Raw genomic sequence first — 20,842 nt, forward strand, 5'->3', positions numbered from 1 at the left:
GGGGGGGCAGGGGCTGGGGGAGGGGCTGGGGAGCTGGTGTTCAGTGGGGAAGAATTTCAGTTTGGGGAGATGAGAACGTTCTGAAGATGACGGTGCTGACGGATGAACAATGTTAATGTATTTAATCCCACTGAACTGTACACTTAAAACTGGTTAAGATGGCAAATTTTATATTCTGTATATTTTACCACAATAAATCTTAAACTATTTAAAATATATGTCCACGTTGATGTTTCATACTTAAGCACAGATGAAGAAAGTACGGCAGAGTGCTTCCAACTGGCGAACGATGGGGACGAGCACATGGGTGTCTGCTACACTACCATGTCAACTTCTGTAGATGTGAAATTGTCCACAATTAAAATTGGAGGGAAAGCTCCAATTTGAATTATGGAAATTAACCTCTCCTCTCTCCGCAGTCTTGGCTTTCATGTCATTTTTATCCCCTTGTCAGGAGGAGCCACGCATCCCCTGGGCAGGTTTGGGGCAGGAGACCCCCGTGGTCAGACTGCACTGCCTGGGGCTCTTATCGGGCTTGGCCAGTATCCCAAGCCTTGGCAAGTCAGCTGCATCCTATCCGCACGTAAATGGGCCTCCAACCCTCATCTCCCGGCCTGCTGCGAGGTCACCGGTGGTATCTCTGAGACTGTGGCGGGTGAGCCCTGCCTGGCCTGCGGCTGCTTTCTTGCTGGACCCGTGAAGGTACTTGGGAGAGAGGCAGAGCAGGGCCTGCAGAGCAGGGCCTGCAGAGCAGGCGGTGCCTCGTTTTGTCTGGGGCCTGGCTGGCAGCTGGAACTGCCCCTGACAGTCTCTCCACAGAGGCCCTGGCTTTTCTGCTGCCATTACAGCTGCTGACCTCAGGGACCCGCCTCTCTTGAGCTCAGAGCTGTTTCTGCCAGAGTCCCGGTGGAAGGAGGGCTGGGAGGCAGGGGTAGATCAACGGACCCCTATGCAGGGCGCCGGCCTGAGCTAGGCCCGCTCACACGCTGCCCAGCCGGCCACCCCACACGGAGGCCAACGCCAAGAGATGTTCCCATGGCTCCTTTTTTTTTTTAAGGCGCTGGTAAATTATCAGCTGCCCGAAATAGACAAGTCTTCTGTGGCGATATGAGCTACGAATGATGGCGAGTCACAGAATAAGATCAGCTAAACAAGCAGGTTATACTGAAAAGTAATAACCGGCTCTCAAAGGGGCTTGTGGGAGGCTGTGTCCTGGGGGCAGCATGGGAGGCTCAGCCTATCTTTAGCCTTGGTTACGATGAGTCAAACGCCTCGGCATGGCCGAGCCTTCCCAGAGCTGGCAGGAGCTTCCCAGGGCCACGGGCAGGTGGCCTCCCAGCCGTGTGGGCAGAAGACACGCAGGCAACAGGGCAACAGTGCCCTGACCCCTGAGGCAGGCCCACCGCAAACACTGGGTGGGGGTCTGGAGCGGAACCCACCACAGAAATGCAAGGGAGCAGAGCTGGCCCCTTCTCAGCTCCCTGGGTGCCCGGAACTCACCATATGGCCAGCAGGCATGAATGTAAACCAGCCAGGAGACGCTTGGAGGGCGTCCCAGCACAGTTACAGAGAACAGAGACTCGGTTCTAGAAGACAAACTGCCCCAATATATAAACAGTGGACGTTCCCAGCAGAAGACCTGGACACGGGGCCAGGGGATGGGGCCTGGAAGGGAAGCAGGGCACCTGTTTGTGAGCGGTCGGACGGTCATCGATGGTGTGCAGGGGGTGTCAGGAGCTCCTCAGCACCTCCCCCTCCAGCGGCCTTGGCCGGAGAACTATTTAGAACATTCAAGGCTTTTCAGAGTGGGAGGGATTCATCACATTCCGAAAAACCCGTGGTTGAGGGTGGAATGATTAGTATGTCAGTACAGTACGCCAATGTGCTGTGCTGACTGGGGACGACTCTAACTGCGTAGACAAACACAACAAAGGCCGAGCAGCCACTTGCTTGTTCCCAGGATTTCAGTTCCAGGAGCACTTCAGAACTAAGGCTCGGACATGAGAGACCCAGGCTCAAATCCTTACTTAGTAGCTGTGTGTCCCTGGATAAGTGACTTGCCCTCTCTGGGCCTAAGTTTCCACAAATGCAAATACTGATGTTAAGACTGACTTCCCGGAGCTGTGGACGGGGAGACGGAGGGCCGCGACACGGTGCACTGGGTGGTGTTGAGCCAACGCCAGGCATTTCTGCCTTTACTCCTACATGCTAGGAGCCTGTGCGTCTGAGGGCTCGCTTCTGTGAAGTGAGGGTGTCATGCTGTCGGTCCTGGCTGCCACATCAAGCCCCGAACAAACGCCCTGCTTCCCCAGAGACACAGCCGGCTTCCGAATCCTCCCGGGAGCCCGCCAGGCCCCCCGCATCCCAGCCTGCAGCCCCTTCCCCCAGGTCCTACTTCAGTTAAGCTTGTGAAGCAAATGGTTCTTTTCTTCCTGAGGCTTTTATAGCTGCAGGACTCCAGGGGAAATGTCTCGGCTAAAGATGGGCCTTAAGACACCCGGTGCTGGATCTGGGAGGTGCCTCTTCTGAACACATTTTCCCCCTCGGCATTGCTATTTTTAAAGCTCAGCAGAATGTTGAAAGGGCGACTCGGAGAGAAGGCAGGAGAGGGACTAATTCTCGATGCCAAGGACTGGAAGCTCCTGCTTCCTATTTATTCCAGCCCGAGTCCACCCTCCGAGTCTTCCCAGCAGGGAAATTTATGAGTGCTTCTGAAGAATCACCCCGCTTACCTGACCCGTCAGAAACCTGATACAGGACGGTGTGCCACCGTGGACGGGGGCGGGGTGAGCACACAAGGGGAGCCTGCATGTTGGATGTTCACCCAGACTCTGCTGGTTTTTATAAGGCCTTCAATGAAATTTCCATTATTTCAAAAAGGAGATAAAAGCTCTGAAATTTGCTACTTTCAAACAATGAGGGTTCGGAATCATTTCATTACCTTTCTTTCCTTCCTTTGCCCTTCAGGTGGTGAAATAAACAATTCGGATTTGCACCTCGATGTTTCCTCTCAAAGGGAGGTCCCTCCTCCAGCCCACTGCTGTCCTAGCACAGCTGCCACACAGATCAGTGGTTTTTCTGGAAATTGCACGTTTGAGCCAGAGCCATTATTTGACTGCGGCAGGAGGAGGAGGCCCTGCCCACACGACTCCCCTCGCAAGCGATCCTGCACACAGAGCGATGGTCTCCAGCCGCGGGCCGTGTGGACCAGTAATTACAAAGCAGGAGAAAGCGCTTCACGCTTGTAAATACTAGCTGGGAGGAGGCGTCCGAGCACAGACCTTTGAATCAAAGGCTTCGGATCCCAGCTCCGCCCCCGACTGGCTGTGTAAAAACCTCGGACAAATGATTTAACCTCCGAGCTTCGGTTTCCTCACCTCTGAAATGGGGTTAATGCTGATTTCGCTCACGTCATGACTGGCTTCAGTCTTTCTGGGTCCTAACACTGTGCCTTCTCACCACACAGATCTGCCTTTTGGAATGAAAATCTTCCTTTACTCAAATATTCTTGACCCTCGTGGGTCAAATTTGGCCCCAGGACACAGGTTTGGGAGTCACTGCTTTTAAAATTAGATTGGGGACTTCCCCGGTGGTCCACTGGCTAAGGCTCTGCGCTTCCAATGCGGGGGGTGGGGGGTGGGGTGGGGGCACGGGTTCGATCCCTGGTCAGGGAACTAGATCCCGGATGCCGCAACTAAAGATCCTGCGTGCTGCAACTAAGACCCAGCACAGCCAAATAAATATTTTAAAAAATAGATTAAATTAAAATTCAAATGGAATGTGGACGGCTGGGCGGACTGGCCCACCTCAGGCTCCCCGCACAGGGCCCACACAAGCTGGATTCATAAACAGCTGGCCCTCGGAGGCCTGGGTTTTGACCCCTGATTGGGAATGTCCCTTCCTACACGTTAGGGATGATCCCCATTTACTTGCCTGCTCTCTGAGTGGCTCAAAGGGCCAGGAGGCCATATTTTATAATGAAGCCAGAGTCCGACCGCTCATGCCCCAAGGAAGTGGGGGAGGCCACCAGGAGGCCGGGCACCCGCTCCACTTTCCAGGGTCCGTGGGCAGCCAGCAACTCTGTGGTTTCAAACTCCTGACACAAGATGCGAGGCTGAGGCAGGAGAACAGCACAGTGAGGTGCTCAACCCTGAGGACCATCCCTTCCAGGCGCCCAGGGTGCCACCTGTCCACTGGGCTGTTGCCCCCCAGACAGAGCGGGCTGGGGACCCACTGACCTAAGCTCTGAGGCTAGTCCCATCAGCGGGTGACCCCGGGCACGTGCCTGCATATGGGCGAGCCTCAGTCTGCTCCCCTGCGATACAGGAGCTGTGCATGGGTGAGCACGTGACACAAGCCTGGCACGAAGCATAAGGGCCCCGTCACAGGCAGGGGATGAGGTGCTGGCCCTTCACTAAAGGGGAGAGGCTTGGTTCACTGAGCAGCACCTTCACAGACCAACGCTGGTCTCTGCATGGACCTGGCGTCAAGGTGCACCGGCATTCATGCTGAACCCTGGGGTCTGGTCCCAGAGTGGGTGACGGTGACATCGCACAACCCCCAGCGTATCTCCCCTGAGGCTGCCTCAGCCTGCACGCTAAGCCTCCTGGGCTGGTTTTGCTCCTACAGAGGGCAGCGAGCTCTGCTTGAGGGCAGTAGCCCACCCCTGGCACAGCGGTGCCTCCTGACCTGCCCTCAGTTTACCCCTTGCCACTCACCTCTACACTGTGGCTGAAGCGAACTACCGGCTGTTCTGCAAATAGGCTCTTCGTGCCGAGATCTTCACCCGTGCTGTTCCCTCTGCCATGAACCCCCTTCCTCGGATCCCCCTCCAGCTCCCAACCCAGTGGGCACGTGGCCTGGCCTGAATCCATTCTTCCATCTTCGATCCTATCCACCCCGCCCCCCAACAGAACTGCCCTTCTCTGCTGTCAGGCCATGAGGTTGGGCAGGACTGATGCCGCCCGCTTTCCTGGACCAATAACCCAGACTGTCAGCCGGTAAGAACCAGCCCTGAGGCTTCTGTTGGGAAGAGGTGACGCCTTCCCACTGCAGCTGCTCATGTAAAAGCTGCTGGTGGCCAGCTTTGCCTCCACTTGGGGACAGTTTGGGGATATGAGAGGTGGGGAGAGAGATGGTGAACAAGACTCTGAGCCCCTGGACCCAGCCATGCGTGAAGCCTTTAGTTACACTCACCAATAAATCCCTCTTTTTGCTCAAATCACTTTGAGTTGGGTTTCTATCACTTACAACCAAAAGAGACCCGGCTGATACACACAGTTTCATCTGGTCAGCTCCTCTGCACACGTGGGTACAGCTCAGGCAGCACGGCCACCCACTCCTTCCCACCCAATCCTGAAGCCAGACAGCATCTCACACGTCTTCAAAGTCCCCATCACCTCGCACAGAGCCTCGGCTGAATAGTGGTAAACGGCCGAGGCAGAGCTAAAACCTGCATTTCCCCACCGGGGCTGGTGCCTTCTCACCCCACCTGCCCCAGCTGCCCCAGGTCTTCAGAAAGACTCACCTCCGTCTTATTCCGTGAGAGCGTGCTGCTGTCGATCCGGCCCAGGGACACGTTCGGCAGGACAAGGTTGAGGACTTTCACAGCAAGGACCTAGGTGGGAGGAAAGCCAGGGTGAGCGCAGTGGGACCCCCCACCCAGCTGCCCTCGGGGCCAGCTCAGGAGAGGAACACCCAGACTGGACCTCAGCCAGGCCTGGTCCCGGGCTGGGCACCCAAGCACCCATCTCTCTCCGACCAGACGGCCTCACTGGTCTGGCTATGGGCCACTGTGGGTGAGCCGGGCGAGGGGAGGCCGTGTGGTGACAGCGGGACACCACATCTGTTTTTTGCTGCTCCCGATTCTGTGCAGTTACCCTCCCTAGATCCCTCCTGGGTCATGATTCTGAATGATGTGCAGGAGCTCCTAGCTGAGTGCTTGTGCACAAGCACCTCTCAGAGGACCCTAAGAAAACACAGCAGGAGCAGAATCACCCAGTCACCTGAGATGAGGCAGGACAGGCTCTGATGGGGAAGCGTCTGCTGATTGCCTTGGGGCACAAACAGTCACTGGGCTGATTAGACACGGCGCGCGCCGCCGAGGGAGACACCCATCTGACTGCTGGTTGTGTGGCCCCAGGTGTGTGGATGGAGCTGCACATCTCTGAGCCTGTCCCCTTAGCTCCCCACGGGACCACTGTGTGCAAAGGCACCGGCACACGGTAGGTGCTCAACGCGTGCTCCTTGAACATGGTCCTGGCTCAGGTCCAGGCCTTCCCACCCCCTCCTGCTGGATCTGGTGTTTACCCAGGAAAAGCGTGAACCTGGATCTCACACGTCTGCCTGCAGAGGGGGGCTGTTCCCGTTTCTGGGCTGTGCAGACACCCGGGGATGATAGATGCTATTTCAAAAGCGAGCTGAGAAACGCTGAAATTAGAATTGCACGGAAGGTGGCGAGCAGTGAATCCTCGGTCTGCACGGAGGGCGCGTGTCACAGAGCCGACAGGTGCTGCCTCTTGGCACCCTGCATCACGGGAGAGCACACACATCCACTCAGTGACAACCCCTGGGTGTGCTGGGCACAGTCCCAGGTGCCCAGTCTTTTAATCTTGACACAAATGCTGTGAGGTGAGGGTTTACCCTCGTGGAACAGACAAGGACACTGTCTGTTACACAGAGGCTCAGTGCCACTGCACACGGCCAGCTGGAAGGGGGCAGAGGCCTGGGATGCAGCTGCCCTTTCCCTTCCAGCAACAGTGGCCCAAGGGCAATGTTATCAGGGAAAATGACGTGGATCCCAAAGCTTGTAAAACTGATCCTAGACTTCCCGCTGTCCTTGATGCCCTGCCACGGCCTCCTGAAGGACACGGAGCCTCTCAGCTGACTCCACGTGTGACCCTGCCAGGCCCAGGAGTCTGGGGAGGCCGTGTGTGATGCAACCAGACCCTGCTGCCCACTTTGGCCCGTCTGCCTGCCTCGTCCAGCACGGACTCCTCAAGGACACGGCTCCTTCTCGGCAAGTCGCTTCCTACCCACTCCCCGATCGGATAGCCGACAGCAGGAAAAGGCCCAGGGACACACCGCCTGGGCACCTGCCCCGTGGCAGGCGTGAAGGCAGACTGTACAGGGTCCATCCACTCCAGTCCAAGCCGGGCACCGTTTCTGCGTGGACGCGGGCATGCTGCCAGCTGTTCGTGGAGGGTCAGACTCACCTTCACCCTTGCGGTCTCTGCTCCCACCATGGGCACCTCTCAACCCAAACATTCACACCCCAAAGTGCCAAGGCCTCTACCCCCAGGAAGAGACACTGACAGCTCAGGCTCCATGAGGATCAGGCCAGGCGGGCTGAGGCCCATGCCGTCCTCATTCTAGTTTCCCGGGGTGGGTGTGGGCACGAGGCAGCCAGGGGCGACGCTGCCTCTAGGAGAGGGCCACAGAGAAACCTGCCCTGGCCTCTGTCCCGAGCATGCAGTCTTCCCTGCATCACTAACAGGAACTCTGGGCAGCCATGGGAAGCTCAAGAAGAGCCTCACGGAAAAAAAAGAGGAAGAGAGCCGTTTCTGGACAAGCATTTGCTTTACGAAAAGAACAGTGCAAGGGTCCGGTCCCTGGAGGGACCAGATAATGCACAGCAGTTCAGCTGCTCCCTCACCTTCCCATCCCGGTACAATCGCCGAGTTCCGGCGGGGCCTCTCCTGCTGCAGCTCCGGCAGCCTATGGTCCTGAGCCCCTGGTCTCCACAGAAGATGGCGCTTGGTTTTGAAGTCCTGTTCCCTGCACCCCGCTGGTGTACTGGCAGCGGGCGTGGCCCCCATCAGGCCCTGTCCCTTCCTGATGTTCCATGACCCCTGCTCTACGTGTGGTCCTCAGACCAGCAGCACCGGCAGCTGCCAGGGATCAGGCTCTGCATTTTCACGGGACCCCCGGCGTTCGTGTGCGCCCTGAAGGTGGAGGGGCAGGCAGCCTGAGTCAGAGGAGCACCACCCTAAGAGGTTCTGCCTGACCTGCTCTGAGCTGTGGCCCAGGTGGTGCAGTGTCCCCGACCCCCACAGCATAGGACCAGGGACACGGACACACCTGACGTGTAAGCCTCACTTTCAAAGGAGCCACAGTGAGAGATCTTTGCACCACCCTGACCCTCAGCTCTTTTTCTAAACCAGCAGAGTAAATCCTGGCCACATTTCCAACAAGACTCAACTGGGTAGAGACAAACCTTTGATGGCAATAACGTCACAGCTAAAACAATCAGCTGTTTCTCAGCCTTTCCCCCACAAACACCGGAGACGGAAAAGAGGCGGCACGCGGGGAGGACGCTCTGAACGGCACGCGGGGAGGACGCTCACTTTCCCTGCTGCTCTTTTAGGGTTTGTCCATCTCATTAGCTTTTCCGTTAGAAAACGGAGCAGCGGGAGTGGTAGATCAAGGAAGACGAGGTTCAGGAGGGGAGCTGAGGTCACGTGGTGAGGAGGCAGGGGGATCGGAGCGAGCCCAGCAGACCCCACGCCCGAAAGATCAGTTTGTCCAGGTTGCTGCTGCTTCCTGCCATCATCTGCCCCAGCGCCACGCACCGCGAGAGCCCCGCACCTGTGTCCACGGGAAGACGAGGGGCAGTGGCTTGCCCAAAAAGGAAGTGGGATGCAAGACACTGTGGATCTCGATGCCATTCTGAGCGAGCGTTCCGAACTCTTCGGACAACCCTGCAAGGGCGTGGAGAGAGCCCCGGATCCAGCTCAGGAGACGGGCGGCCCCTGCCGGGCCCCCTGGAGAAGAGGCCTCGCCCTCATCGTGACTCCAACAGGCTAAGTCAGGTCTGTGCCGCCACACACGTCCCAGTGAGCCCGACTCAACGGGGCCCCACGGCATGTCGGCTGAGGACAATTTGGGGGCCGAGACCCGTGACGACTTACACACGGTCAATGGACCCCAGCCCTGGAAAGGGAAGGTAATAAAGTGGGGGAATCGGTCCTGGAGACTCGGAGCTGGGCAAAGTGGGATTCGAACTGCGGTTCTGAATCCCGGAGGAGGTCTACGATCCTCAGTGTCTCCGTTTCTAAAATGGAGAAAATGAAACGAAGTCTGAAGGGCCGCTAGGAGGTTGCGAGACACCGGATTCCTCCAGCGCTCGTCCCTAACTGCCCTCTGGTTTCCGGCCCCAAGGAGAAGCTCCACCAACACTCCTCGGTTGACTGAGCAAACGCTGATGTCATTCCGAGTGGGGACCCCAGGAAGGAGGCGACCTGCGGAACCAGGTGACAGCTGGAGCCCCAAACTACCTCGGCTACAAAAGAGGATGACTCGCCCGGAAGTGAGGTTCACCCCCGACAAGCAAGCAAGCGGACGGTCACGTGTCCTTGGCCTGCCCTCGGGGCGCCCCTGGGTTAACTGCAGCCCCATCACTTTAAGTGCTAGTGACTTGCACAAATGCCTCTATTGATCCGAAACGTTTTAATGGCTCCCGAAGATCATTTTTAAGCTTCTGCCACTAAAAGACTTGACAGGAGGGAAGTAATTACACTCACTTTTATACAGCAGCTCAACAGGCTGACCCACGCACAGGAGGCCAGAAGTGCAGGCCTCCGTGGGCGCAGGAGTGCATGGCCGGGGCACAGCCCAGAGTTTCTGCGGTGGGCGAGAGTGCACCTCCCGGCAGACAACAGGAAGCCCACATGCCTTACAGAGGTAACAACACGCCTGGTGCATCGCTGTTGCCAGATTCAGGGGCCAGTTTATGACCTAGCAGAGCCCTGACTCCTGAGTCTAACTTTACCTGAAGTTTGAATGAGTGGCCACTCCCCAGACCCCTTCCGTGTCCCTTCTCCACCCCCTGCTCCAGGGCCTTCCGGACTCCGGAAGCAGAAGAGTGACATTCAAATGGGAAGTGGGCTAGAGTTGATCCAGGGCAGTTTCGGGGTGAAGGGAACATCCTGCCACGCCTGCCGCCTGAGCCAGAGCTCACGCTGACCTTCAGCGAGACAATCAGCCTCATTTCCTCGTCTGTAAATGGGAACGGGGTGGTGACGGAGGGGAAATAAGATGGTACGTGTCTGGCATGAGGGCTGGGTATACAGCGGCCACTCAAGCCCCACCTGGCCAGGTGCCCTGGTTGGCGGGCGGGGCGGGGGTGGTGGTGGTGGTGGAGAGGCATCCGGAAGCACTGGGATGGCTCCTGCATCTCGGAGCTGACCCCAGGGGACAATCTCCAGGCAACAGGCAGAGAAGGTCATTTAGAGGATTACCCTCTGGGCAGGCTGAGTCCCCGCCCTGACCCCTGGCAGAAATCCAGGGGGATGTCGGGGTTTTCCCCAGAGAAAGGACTGGGTTAACCTGCAGCCCCTCCTGCGTGTCGCCCCGGGACAAGGCCTGGCAAGCTCAGGGTGTGACACCTGTTCCCAAGCGTTCCCCCCTGTGCCCAGGGCTGGCTGCAGTGCTGCCTTCCCCAGAGCATGCCGGGGGCATGAGACAATCCCCATGAAACCTCCCATTAACCACTGAGACTTGTTCTGATGCACAGGACTGTTGTTTCTAAATTTCTCCTGCTTCCACCACGATCTGAACACAGACAGCATTTGGGGCCAGGAGACTCTGTCCTCCTGGTCTGTTCCCCAGGCTAAGTATACCCCAGCTTGTTGAAAATGGAGTAAGAACCAGATGTGCGGGATCTGGGGTGGGGGGGGGTGGTCTGGGATTCTCACGTTTGGAGCGGGGAGCTTTCATCTTCCACAAGCCCGCCTGCGCTCCAAGCCTTGGGTATCTCACGCTGGCTGGCTATAATGATTTTCGAAATCTCTCCATCAGGAACTGGCTGCCATGAAACAAACCTCTGACCTGTCAAGGAGCCTCGCTCTGGGAGAAGCGTCACAGAACAGGACACTGCCCTGTGCTCTGCGCCGTGACAGTGTGACTCCAGCCGGGGAAGGCTCCCCTCCTCCCCCTCAGCCAGGGTGGTCTCCAGGAGGCTGTCTGTCTTTGGGGTCTGTAAGAGTGAAACACTGGGAAGACCCAAAGGCCAGTCAGTGGGGCCTCACCTGACCCAGGGCCATCCCTGCAGGGGGGCCTCACCTGACCCAGGGCCATCCCTGAAGGGGGGCCTCACCTGACCCAGGGCCATCCCCGCAGGGCGCCTCACCTGACCCAGGGCCATCCCCATAGGGCGCCTCACCTGACCCAGGGCCATCCCCCTTGGGCCTCACCTGACCCAGGGCCCGCAGCGAGGCCTTTCCTAGTCCTATGCGCCAAGAGGTATCACAAAGAAAAATGACCAAACTAAACCCCACCCACAAAAACAAACAGGCCACCCAAAGAACAAAACAGGAAGCACAGAGAGCGTGCTCCCACGTGAGTGAAACACAGGGACCCACAGTGGTGTGCGCACCCGCAGAGATGCACAAACTCTGCTAAATGGCTGCCTGCCTGCAACCGTGAGGAGACTCTGCTCATGCCCTTTCCCTCACATTTTGGACTGTATAGATACATTATTTTAAGAATGTGTCAATTAAATTTTAAACAAAGATTCTGTGGGACTCCTTCAGAAGGCTGTCAGGTGAGACGTGGAGGGTAACCCCGTGGTCCGGGGGTGGCAGACGAATCACAGAATGTCAGTCAGAACTGTCGAAGCCTGGAGCAGCAACAGATTTCACGGGGAGGATGTGTCCTCCGGTCTGGGGGCAACGGGCAGTCTCATTTGTCTCGGTTAATGAGAGGAGACTTGCATCCCCCCGGGGACAGCTGGCTCCTGATTTGACAAGGTGATCTATTAGTGGCAGACTCGGAAGGTCATGCTGGTGGCCTTGCCCCTTTGCCAGTGACTCGGGGGAAAGCTTGTGGGCTCCACTTTGGGGCCCAGCTGCCCTGATCCCCTGGTGCACTTCATCCAAAAATCCCCATGGTCCTGGGCTCTTCCCAAAGGGGAAACATCCGCTGCAGCAAACATCCACTTTCTTCTCTGGGGAAACACCCTGGACGGGGAGAGGAGGACAGCCCCAGATCCCAATCCACCACGCTGGAGTGTGGACCCGGAGAGTCGCTCGTCCCTTCCAAGCCTCCGTCGTCCCGACCGTAAAACGCAGGCCTCGACCTCTCCTGGGGTGAGGGTGGGAGCCGAGGGAGATGATTCATGTGTGAGCCCAGCACGTGCCCGACACTCACTGGGCAGAACGAATCACGAGTCAAAGCATGCGGTGCGCCGTGGGGACCCCCTCTTTTTGCGATCCTCATCTTGCTTACTCTACTCGGACCAGGACCCCACTCACTGCCTCACCCACTCCTCGTGCTCCTTTGAGAGCCCTGAGAACTGGCTCGGGGGCAGCAGTGTCCTCCAGAGACCAGGAGAGACTGACCGTTGCTCGGGGAGACTCGGGGCTGGGATTCCCCACCCTCACCGGGTTACCTGTCTCTGAAAACTCAGGTCCATAATGTGTCAACAACCTGGCAGCCCTGCTGAGGCCACGAGTCCCATCTCCTTCCTCAGGGGGGAGGAGGCCCAGCTCAACGCGGGAACCACTGGGTTGCGCCGCGTGGAGCGTTACAGCCAGAAAAACAGAATGCAGGATCCGGCAGGTCAGAGGTGAAAGTGCTCAGGGATGGACAGCACTACAGCCAAAGCGCCAGCGCTGTCACGTTAGTAACTGCCTGCAGCTCCGCTGTCCGCATGCCGTGGCCGATGCTGGCCAATGGTCCCCGGAAATGAGCTCCAGCCCAGCACACGGCTTGTTAACAGAGGCCCCTTCGCTGGATTCCTAACCCGCGTAACCTTTCCTCCTTCTAACGTTCACCAGCGAAACATGGACAAGCAGGAAGTCATTTTTCTTTTGTCTTTGGGAAAAAAAAAGTACCTGACTTGAGAAACTACAGAATTCCAGGGACAACAATGCTTGCTACTTGTCCAAACCTTATCACAATCGTGGGAGAAGCCCTTTCCCCCAGACTCTAGCTGTGAACGGACGCCCCGGGGTCAGGGAAGCTGCAGGAGTCTCATGGAACCGGAAGTCCCTTTACCTTGAAAGTCGTGGCAGACTCGGGATTGGCAAGAACCAGCGGGGAGATCAGAACCATGCCAGAGAAGTGGCCGGGCCTCTGTGCGGCCGTGAGGATGGTGATGGCACCTCCCTGCAATGAGAACGGGCAGCATGTGGGTGTGGGCGTCGCCAGCAATGGGCTCTTAACCGCCCCCATCGCGGGTCTCCTGCTGGGCTGCAGTCCCGGCCCCGAGCCCCAAGGACGGTACCTTGGAATAGACACCCTCAAATGTTGGATAAACTAGACCTGCAATTACTTGCTTTCACATGTTTTTTTCTCCGGGTTTTCCAACAGCAAACATTTCAGAGAGATCTAAATAAGGTTCCTGCTTGTGGGCTGCAAGTTAAACAATAACATATTTCTATTTCATTTCAAGCCAAAAGCTGGCAGACTCCCAATTCACCCATTCCGTCAGCCTTAATTTGAGATCCGAAAAAAATCTGATGCTAGTAAGAGACTGCTACACTTTTTTTGTTTTCCTGGTTCAGTAAAGGTCCCAGAAATTTAGGTTCCAAGAAAAACAGTCAGTGAGCGTGGGTGGTGAAGGCTTGCGGCCTTGGCTATTTGCTGAGGCTGAAGGTGACCTGAACCACACAGGCTTACAAGGGCCAGGCAGGTAACAGACGCGTAGGAACAGAGCCCGGCAGTGACCGGGGTGGAAGGGAGTGAAAAGTCACCCAGATTTCAAAATCAAGCAGCTCAAAACGTTCTTTGATAGCCACTGGGGCAGGGGGTCTAGAGGCAGATTCGGCCTGGATGCTGCCAGTTTGAGAAGCCCTGATTTAAAGATTAGAGTTGGCTGATTCTTAGGGGGTTTAATGTATTTAAAAGGTGAAAGGGATTTGGAATGACCTTTAAGGACTTGTTTCCTCTGGAACCCCGTCCTAATTCCCATGTGTACTGTGTGACTCTGAAACGGGCAGGACGCATAGGACCTGTGTTTCTCCACAGGCTGACGGAGGGGCCCTCCTGCCCTGAGACGCGGCCGTGCAGGGAGAAGTGCCCTTGGGGCCCCACCATGAGGTGACACCTTCCTGGCGCCTTGGGCCCTGGCAGGAAGGAACGGGCGGAGGTGAGCTTCTCTGGGGCTGCCTCCAAGATGCTGGCCCTCGCTCCCTGAGCATAAATTGTCTGGGAACTCCCAGAGGGGGCCGTGCTGGCCAGGCAGAGCGCGATGGGGCCAGAGGCAGGGTGGCCCCCTGCATCCCGGGACCCTCACCCTCCACCCACTGCAGGGCTGGGGCTGGGGCCCAGCTTGACTTAGAGGGCTCTTCCGGGGTCTACTCACCATGGAGTGGCCCAGGAGGAAGATGGGAAGCCCCGGGTGGTCCTTCTGCACAACGTCCACGTGCTGCAACACGTCCCTGATGAAAACCTGGAAGTCAGACACCACCATCCTCTCCCCCTCGCTCTGCCCGTGGCCAACTGGAAGAGAACAGGAAACAGAACCAGTTACCAGAGGCTGACTCCTGCCAAGCCCAGGGGGTCTCCTCACGGAATTACCAGCCACTCTTTAGGGAGGACCCACCAAGCCCTTCCAAGAACTCTTGACCGTGCGAACTCTTCCCCCCCATTTTACAGACTAGGAAGTTGAAGCACAGAGAGGTTAAGGAACGTGCCAAAGATCACACAGCCAGAAGTCATGAGCCAGGATGTGAACATCACAAAGCCTGTCCACGCAGCCAGGGTGCCTTCCTTGTGGCCGTATCCCAGGAAAAAAGACAGGACAGGCACGTGGAGTCTCACTAGGCCTCGTTTCTCCCCAGGTGGCCAGAAACAAGACGGATGAGGCTTGGAATTCCTTGGGCTTTCCCAAGTCCTTGACCCTCACAGTTGTGTTTCCAAGCGTTAGCTTTTCACCAGGTAAAGTGCTGCATCCTGTCACCTCTCTTTACAGCTCCTGGTGAAGACAGTGCAACACACATAAGACAGTCAAGTGCACCTGCCAGAATCTTCTCAGCGAAGCAGCCGTAAAACTAGGTCATGCTCCCTCCCTCCTGGATTGTACTGCCTGTCCCATATCCATGCTGTTCACTTCCCTGCGTTCTTTCTGAGGGTCCCTCCACGCTCCCCTCTCAGGGGGACGTCAGTCGCCATAGAAACCACGAAAAGTGAGGATTTGAAAACTGCAAACAAGGAGGAGCTCCCAGAGCACAAGGAAGCACAGCAAGAGGACCTGCCCAGAGCTGCAGTGACCATGCTGCCCGCTTCACAGACAGAGAGTGGAGGGGGTGCTCACAGCGGCTGGAACGGCTGGCCGCCCAGACCTCAAACTCGGAAACCCTCTGTGTGGTCAGACCATGAACTCCTGTTTCCTACTGTCCGTCCCCCACGACTGCCCATCGCACACAGCCTGGGGCCCCCTTCTGTCACCCTCTCAGCGGCACCCTCAGTCCCCTTAAATTCATTTTTATTTTTTACTGTGGTAAAACATAGCATCTTCACCATCGTTCAGTGCAACCTCAGCAGAATCGAGCACATTCACACTGCTGTTCAACCGTCGCCACCAGAACCTTCCCATCTTCCTCAAACTAAAACCTCATGCTCCTGGCGCAGGCTGAACTGCATCCCCCTTCCCCACTCCCTTCACATGCTGAAGTCCCAATCCCCACAGCTCAGAGCGTGACTGTATTTGGAGACAGGTCTTTAAAGAGGTGATTAAGTTAAAATGAGGTCGCTGGGCTTGCCCCTAACCCAATCTGACTGGCGTCCTTGTAAGAGAAGGAGATTAGGACACAAACACACACAGAGGGACGCCCGTCTGCAAGCCCAGGGGAGAGGCCTCAGGAGGAACCAGCCCTGTCGACACCTTCATCTTGGACTTCCGGCCTCCAGAACTTTCAGAAAATAAATTGCTATCGTTTACGTCACTCAGCCTGCCGTACTTTGTTATGGCAGCCCAAGCTGACTGATACACCCACTAAACAATACTCCCCCTACCGCACCCCCCCGTCCTTGGAAGACAGTTCAGTAATGATATGGCCAGAGTATTGTGTTTAATACTGCCATTTTTAAAAATAAAAAAATAAATTTATTTATTTATTTATTTATTTTTGGCCACGTTGGGTCTTTGCTGCTGCGCGCGAGCTCTCTCTAGTTGCGGCGAGCAGGGGCTACTCTTGGTTGCGGTGCGCGGGCTTCTCATGGCGGTGGCTTCCCTTGTTGCGGAGCACGGGCTCTAGGCAGGTGGGCTTCAGCAGTTGTGGTTCATGGGCTCCAGAGCGCAGGCTCAGTAGTTGTGGCGCACGGGCTTAGTTGCTCCGCGGCACGTGGGATCTTCCCCGACCAGGGCTCGAACCCATGTCCCCTGCACTGGCAGGCGGATTCTTAACCACTGCGCCACCAGGGAAGTCCCAGAGTATTACGTTTAAAGTTCGAATTATTACAAATACATGATCATTATTTTCTCTGTGTGCTTACGTTACTGATTTGATATACGATTAGATTCATTAGTTTCAAAATAAACTTGTTCACAACTATAGATTTTACTGTTTTACTTTTCATTTTCTTTTGTGAATACGTAAACATTTACCTGGTTCAAAAGTTAGAAAACTTAAAAAAAGATTCATCCAGGGACATCCTGCTGCTGCTCCTGCCTCCTGTACCTCTCCCCTCTCGCTCCCCATGGCTCAGCATTTTAACTATTCTCTGTTTTTTCTTTCAAAGCAATTGTTTTTGCAAAAATAATTTTTTTTTTTTTTTTTTTTACATAGAAGGTAGCATGCTACAGACCCACCCTATCCTACGCCAGTTTTTTTCACTTTTAACGTATTCTGGAGATTATTTCATTATCACAAACAGACCAAGAGTTCTCCCTCTGTCTTAGGGCTGTGCAGTGCTCCTCTGTGTGGGTGGAGTACAGCTTATTTTGGCCATCTCATCAAAAAGCATTTGTGTGACATCCAATCTCTCGTTTATTAAACATCGGACTGTAATGAATCACTGGGAATGTTTTATTCCATCTTTGTGAAGGTGCGCCTTCAGGGTGTATGCCTAGGTGGCACGGTTGTTTGGTTCAAAGGTGCATGCAGGTGCCATTTCAGTAGAAGTCGCCCACTTGCCATCCACGTGGGATGTGCTGGGTTGAATCTATCAGCCTCCCAACAAAGCAGGTCGTTCAGTGTTTGTATTCTGGCCCTTAAGACAGAGGAGAAAATATAGGTCGAACATCTCCTTATATTTCAAGAGTCGCTTGTAGTTCTCTTCTGGTCAACTGAGAATTTCTGTCTTTGCTTGCAGGGTTTTGCATTTCTTGATATTTAAGAGCTCTTTGTATATGAGTTGGTCATTTGTCCTCTGACTTGATGTTGTGTTTAAGCTACAGAAGATTTAATTTGAAAAACTCATCAATCTTGGGACTTCCCTGGTGGCGCAGGGGTTAAGAGTCCGCCTGCCAACGCAGGGGACAAGGGTGTGAGCCCTGGTCCGGGAGGATCCCACGTGCCGTGGAACAACTAAGCCCGTGCGTCACAACTACTGAGCCTGCGCTCTAGAGCCCGCGTGCCACAACTGCTGAAGCCTGCGCGCCTAGAGCCCGAGCTCTTCAGCAAGAGAAGACGCCGCAATGAGAAGCCCGCGCACCACAACGAACAGTAGCCCCCGCTCGCCGCAACTAGAGAAAGCCCGCGCGCAGCAACGAAGACCCAACGCAGCCAAAAATAAATAAATAAAAAATAAATTCATTAAAAAAAAAAAACAGCTTGAGCACTAGTTGCTTTAAAAAAAAAAAAAACCTTAAAAATTATCAATCTTTTCTTTTTATGGCTTCTGAGTCTTGATTCTTAGTTATAAAATCCTTCTCTACTCCAGGGGTATAAAGGAACTCAGCATTTTTCCTACGAGTTCCTTTATGGTTTCATTTCTTGTTGGGGGGGGATAACATATACATAACATAAAATTTACATTAACCTTTTTTTTTTTTGGCCATGCCACACGGCACGTGGGATCTTAGTTCCCCGACCAGGGATCGAACCCATGCCCCCTGCGGTGGAAGCGCTGAGTCTTAACCACTGGACAACCAGGAAGTCCTACATTAACCATTCTTAGGTGCACAGCTCAGTGGCATCAAGTACATTCACACTTTTGTGCAACCATCGCCCCCACCATCTCCAGATTGGGTTTCATTTTCTACGTGTTAATTTTTGATCCACCTGCAGCTTATCGTGGTACCTGGTATGAGACACGATCTCTTTCCCGACCGTTCTTTTCTTCCTAAAATCGAGGTGAAGTTCACATAACATAACGTTAACCATTGTAAAGTGTGCCAATTCAATGGCATTTTGTATGTTCACAACGTTGTTCAACCACCTCTATCAAGTTCCTAAATGGTTCTTAACTGTTCTAGCGGAATTTATGAACCAGTCCCTCATCACCTCACTGAACTGTGGCATCCCTCCGATCCCACGCGAAGGTTCCCCTTTCACTGGAGCCTGGCCTGTTTCTGGAGGGCTGCTCGGTTCTGCTGGCCTGCCTGCTCACAAGTCAGCACGCGCGACGTGCGCGCTGCAGTGCCGCCCGCCCCGGCCGCCCCGCAGGCCCTCCCGCTCTCCTTTCCACTGCCCCGTGGCTGCCTCTCCCGCGACGCGCGTTGTGCGCCCCGCCCGCGCCCGCCCGCCCTCCCCGCTCTGGGAAGCTCCTCCCAGAGCTGCAGATCTGCCTCATGACCCCCTGGTCAGAAGAGTCCCCCGACTCTCCTGTTGATCCTCAAACAGCTTCCAAAGTGGCTCTGCTCCCGGGTTCCATTCACCTTCTGAATCATTCAGGCTCAAAACAGGCCTGCTATCTTTGACCTTCATTCTACCCTATGTCGAGCTGGTCCCCAAACCCTTCCAGATTTCTAGGTCCTCAGCCTCCTGGATCGGCCTGCTCCTTTGCATGCCTACGCCACCTGCAGGGGGTGAGACGCTCATCGCCTTTTACCCGGCGACAGCTTCCCACCCAGCCCCCTGCCTGCCCTAAACCCCTCTGCACCCCTCTGGAAGCTGCTCTGATCCTGCAGGGGTCAGGGTCTCCACTGTTTCAGAGCTCGGTCCGCGTGCGCCAGTCCAGTTTTCGGGGCCTCTGGTAAAGGCTCCTACTGGTCCTGCCCCCTCACTAGAAAGCAAAATCGGAGCCACACTCACACCTCCCCGCCCGCTGTCCCTCAAGGCACATCCACGCTTTTCCGCTGCGCCTCTCATACGGCAGCCCCCTGCTGCGGGGCCCCCAGCCCTGCACCAGGCCAGGAGCAAACCCTTTAAGGCCCATCGCCACTCCTAACCCTTCCACGGAGTCAATTCCCTCCACACAGGTGCAAGTTTCCCCTCCCCCCCACCAGGTCTTGTCTCTATCACAGGTGAGCTGACCAGAGCTCCCCCCCTTCTCTCCTCCAGCAGCACTCCCTCCCCATGGACCGAGGGGCCCTAGAGCCTGGCTGACAAGCAGCTCTGATGGGTGGCTGGTGGCCCCCACGGCACTGTGCTGTCGGAGACTGGTGACGTCTGCCACGGACTCGGGGAGGAGGCTGGGCCCGCACGTGCCCCACACCTGCCAAGGGCTGTGACCTCGGGATCAAGGGTCCTGTTCTGTTCTTCTGCGTATCCCTCAGGGCTCCTCGCAACGGCCTGGCACGGGGGGCAGGTGCCTGCTATACACCTGCTGAAATGAACTGTAGCCAGCATTTCCATAACGGCCACTCACCAGAGGTTCATCTCCATTACCCTGGCCACGCTGACTGATACATTTCCTTTCCCGCCACGTACACTGAGCAACAGCTCTGCATTTGCAGTGAAAATCCTTTCCTCATAGTTTTTAAAGGAAGAGCCCTGCGCCACCTGCACCACAGACTTAATCCAGCGCAGTCTTTGTCTCGTTTGCCCTGGTTCTGCTGTGTCCTGTGTTTTTTATTTCCTGTATTTTGATGCTTTACTACCTGGTTAAAGCTGGCCCTGGCGGGACCGCTGCTCCCAGGGTTAGCGAATTTCTAGAGGCAGGAAAGAACTGGCCTGTGAGCTGGCCTTTCACATGCAAACCAACCCGCCCAGAGCCCACATCCCACCTCTCACGTTCTGGGCTACTCTCCTGCTGTCCTTGTCACCCAGGGCCAGGTACCGGACAACCAGGGCAGCCCCTAAGCCCGCGAGCCCACTGAAATTATTCAAGCCAGCCAATCCTCAGCCTGCTCGGCCCGCCTCACCATTCCTTCTCGTAGAAAATGCAGTAACGGCTCCCGTCTACATTCCCCCCAACTCCCTCTGCCTCCCGACCAGCCTTGGTGCTTCCCTGAGTGGCCCTGTGTGGGGTGACCGGCCCCCTTTCTAGGGAACTGTGAATAGTATAAATTGTCCCTCATGACAGCCACTTCCGTGTCTGTGCGTCTCACCACATCTGATTAAAACCAATCCCAAGGACCCTTAAAACACTCTAGCGTCGTATTCCGTGCACAGTTAAGTAGTTAATAATTCTTTGTTGAAGGATGAAATAATCCCCGTCTCTTTGTCTCATACAAAATATTTCTACCCGAAAATAACTTTCCACGGCACCACTGTGGGCTAAAAGGGGATCGTGAGGAGGCACCCAGAGAGCTGGCGATCCTGCTAAAGCTGGAACAGGGAGGAGGGAGCATCGGACTCTTCCCTTTCCTCAGGGAGCCAGTTCCACTTAGTACCCGTTTTCTCAGAGAAGAAAAATCTGGTGAAATGTAGCCTCGGGTAAGGAAAGAGAGACAAAGCATTAAAAACCAGTAATGACAACACCCGATATTTACACAGCAGGTTGTGATCTGCACAGCCCTTTCCCGGGGTTATTTCACTTGATCCTCACAACCCCGTGAGTTAGAGACTCTTTC

The 20,842-nt window shown here is 55.6% G+C and overlaps 1 protein-coding gene across 3 annotated transcripts in view; it reads right to left on the reverse strand.

The window, feature by feature from the left end:
• MGLL (monoglyceride lipase) overlaps positions 1 to 20,842 on the reverse strand; it is a 102,588-nt gene that overhangs the window by 10,082 nt on the left and 71,664 nt on the right. For 2 of the 3 annotated variants that reach the window (XM_007465265.1, XM_007465264.1), the window contains exons 4-6: positions 14,306 to 14,442; positions 12,997 to 13,107; positions 5,528 to 5,617 (exon numbers count right to left, since the gene is read on the reverse strand). In XM_007465265.1, coding sequence (XP_007465327.1) covers positions 5,528 to 5,617; positions 12,997 to 13,107; positions 14,306 to 14,442 — 338 coding nt within the window. The remainder of the gene's footprint in view (positions 1 to 5,527; positions 5,618 to 12,996; positions 13,108 to 14,305; positions 14,443 to 20,842) is intronic. The other variant, XM_007465266.1, reaches the window with a different exon arrangement.

The sequence above is a fragment of the Lipotes vexillifer genome, unplaced genomic scaffold (genome assembly GCF_000442215.2).
Source record: "Lipotes vexillifer unplaced genomic scaffold, Lipotes_vexillifer_v1.1 scaffold1115, whole genome shotgun sequence".
Lineage (NCBI taxonomy): Eukaryota > Metazoa > Chordata > Mammalia > Artiodactyla > Lipotidae > Lipotes > Lipotes vexillifer.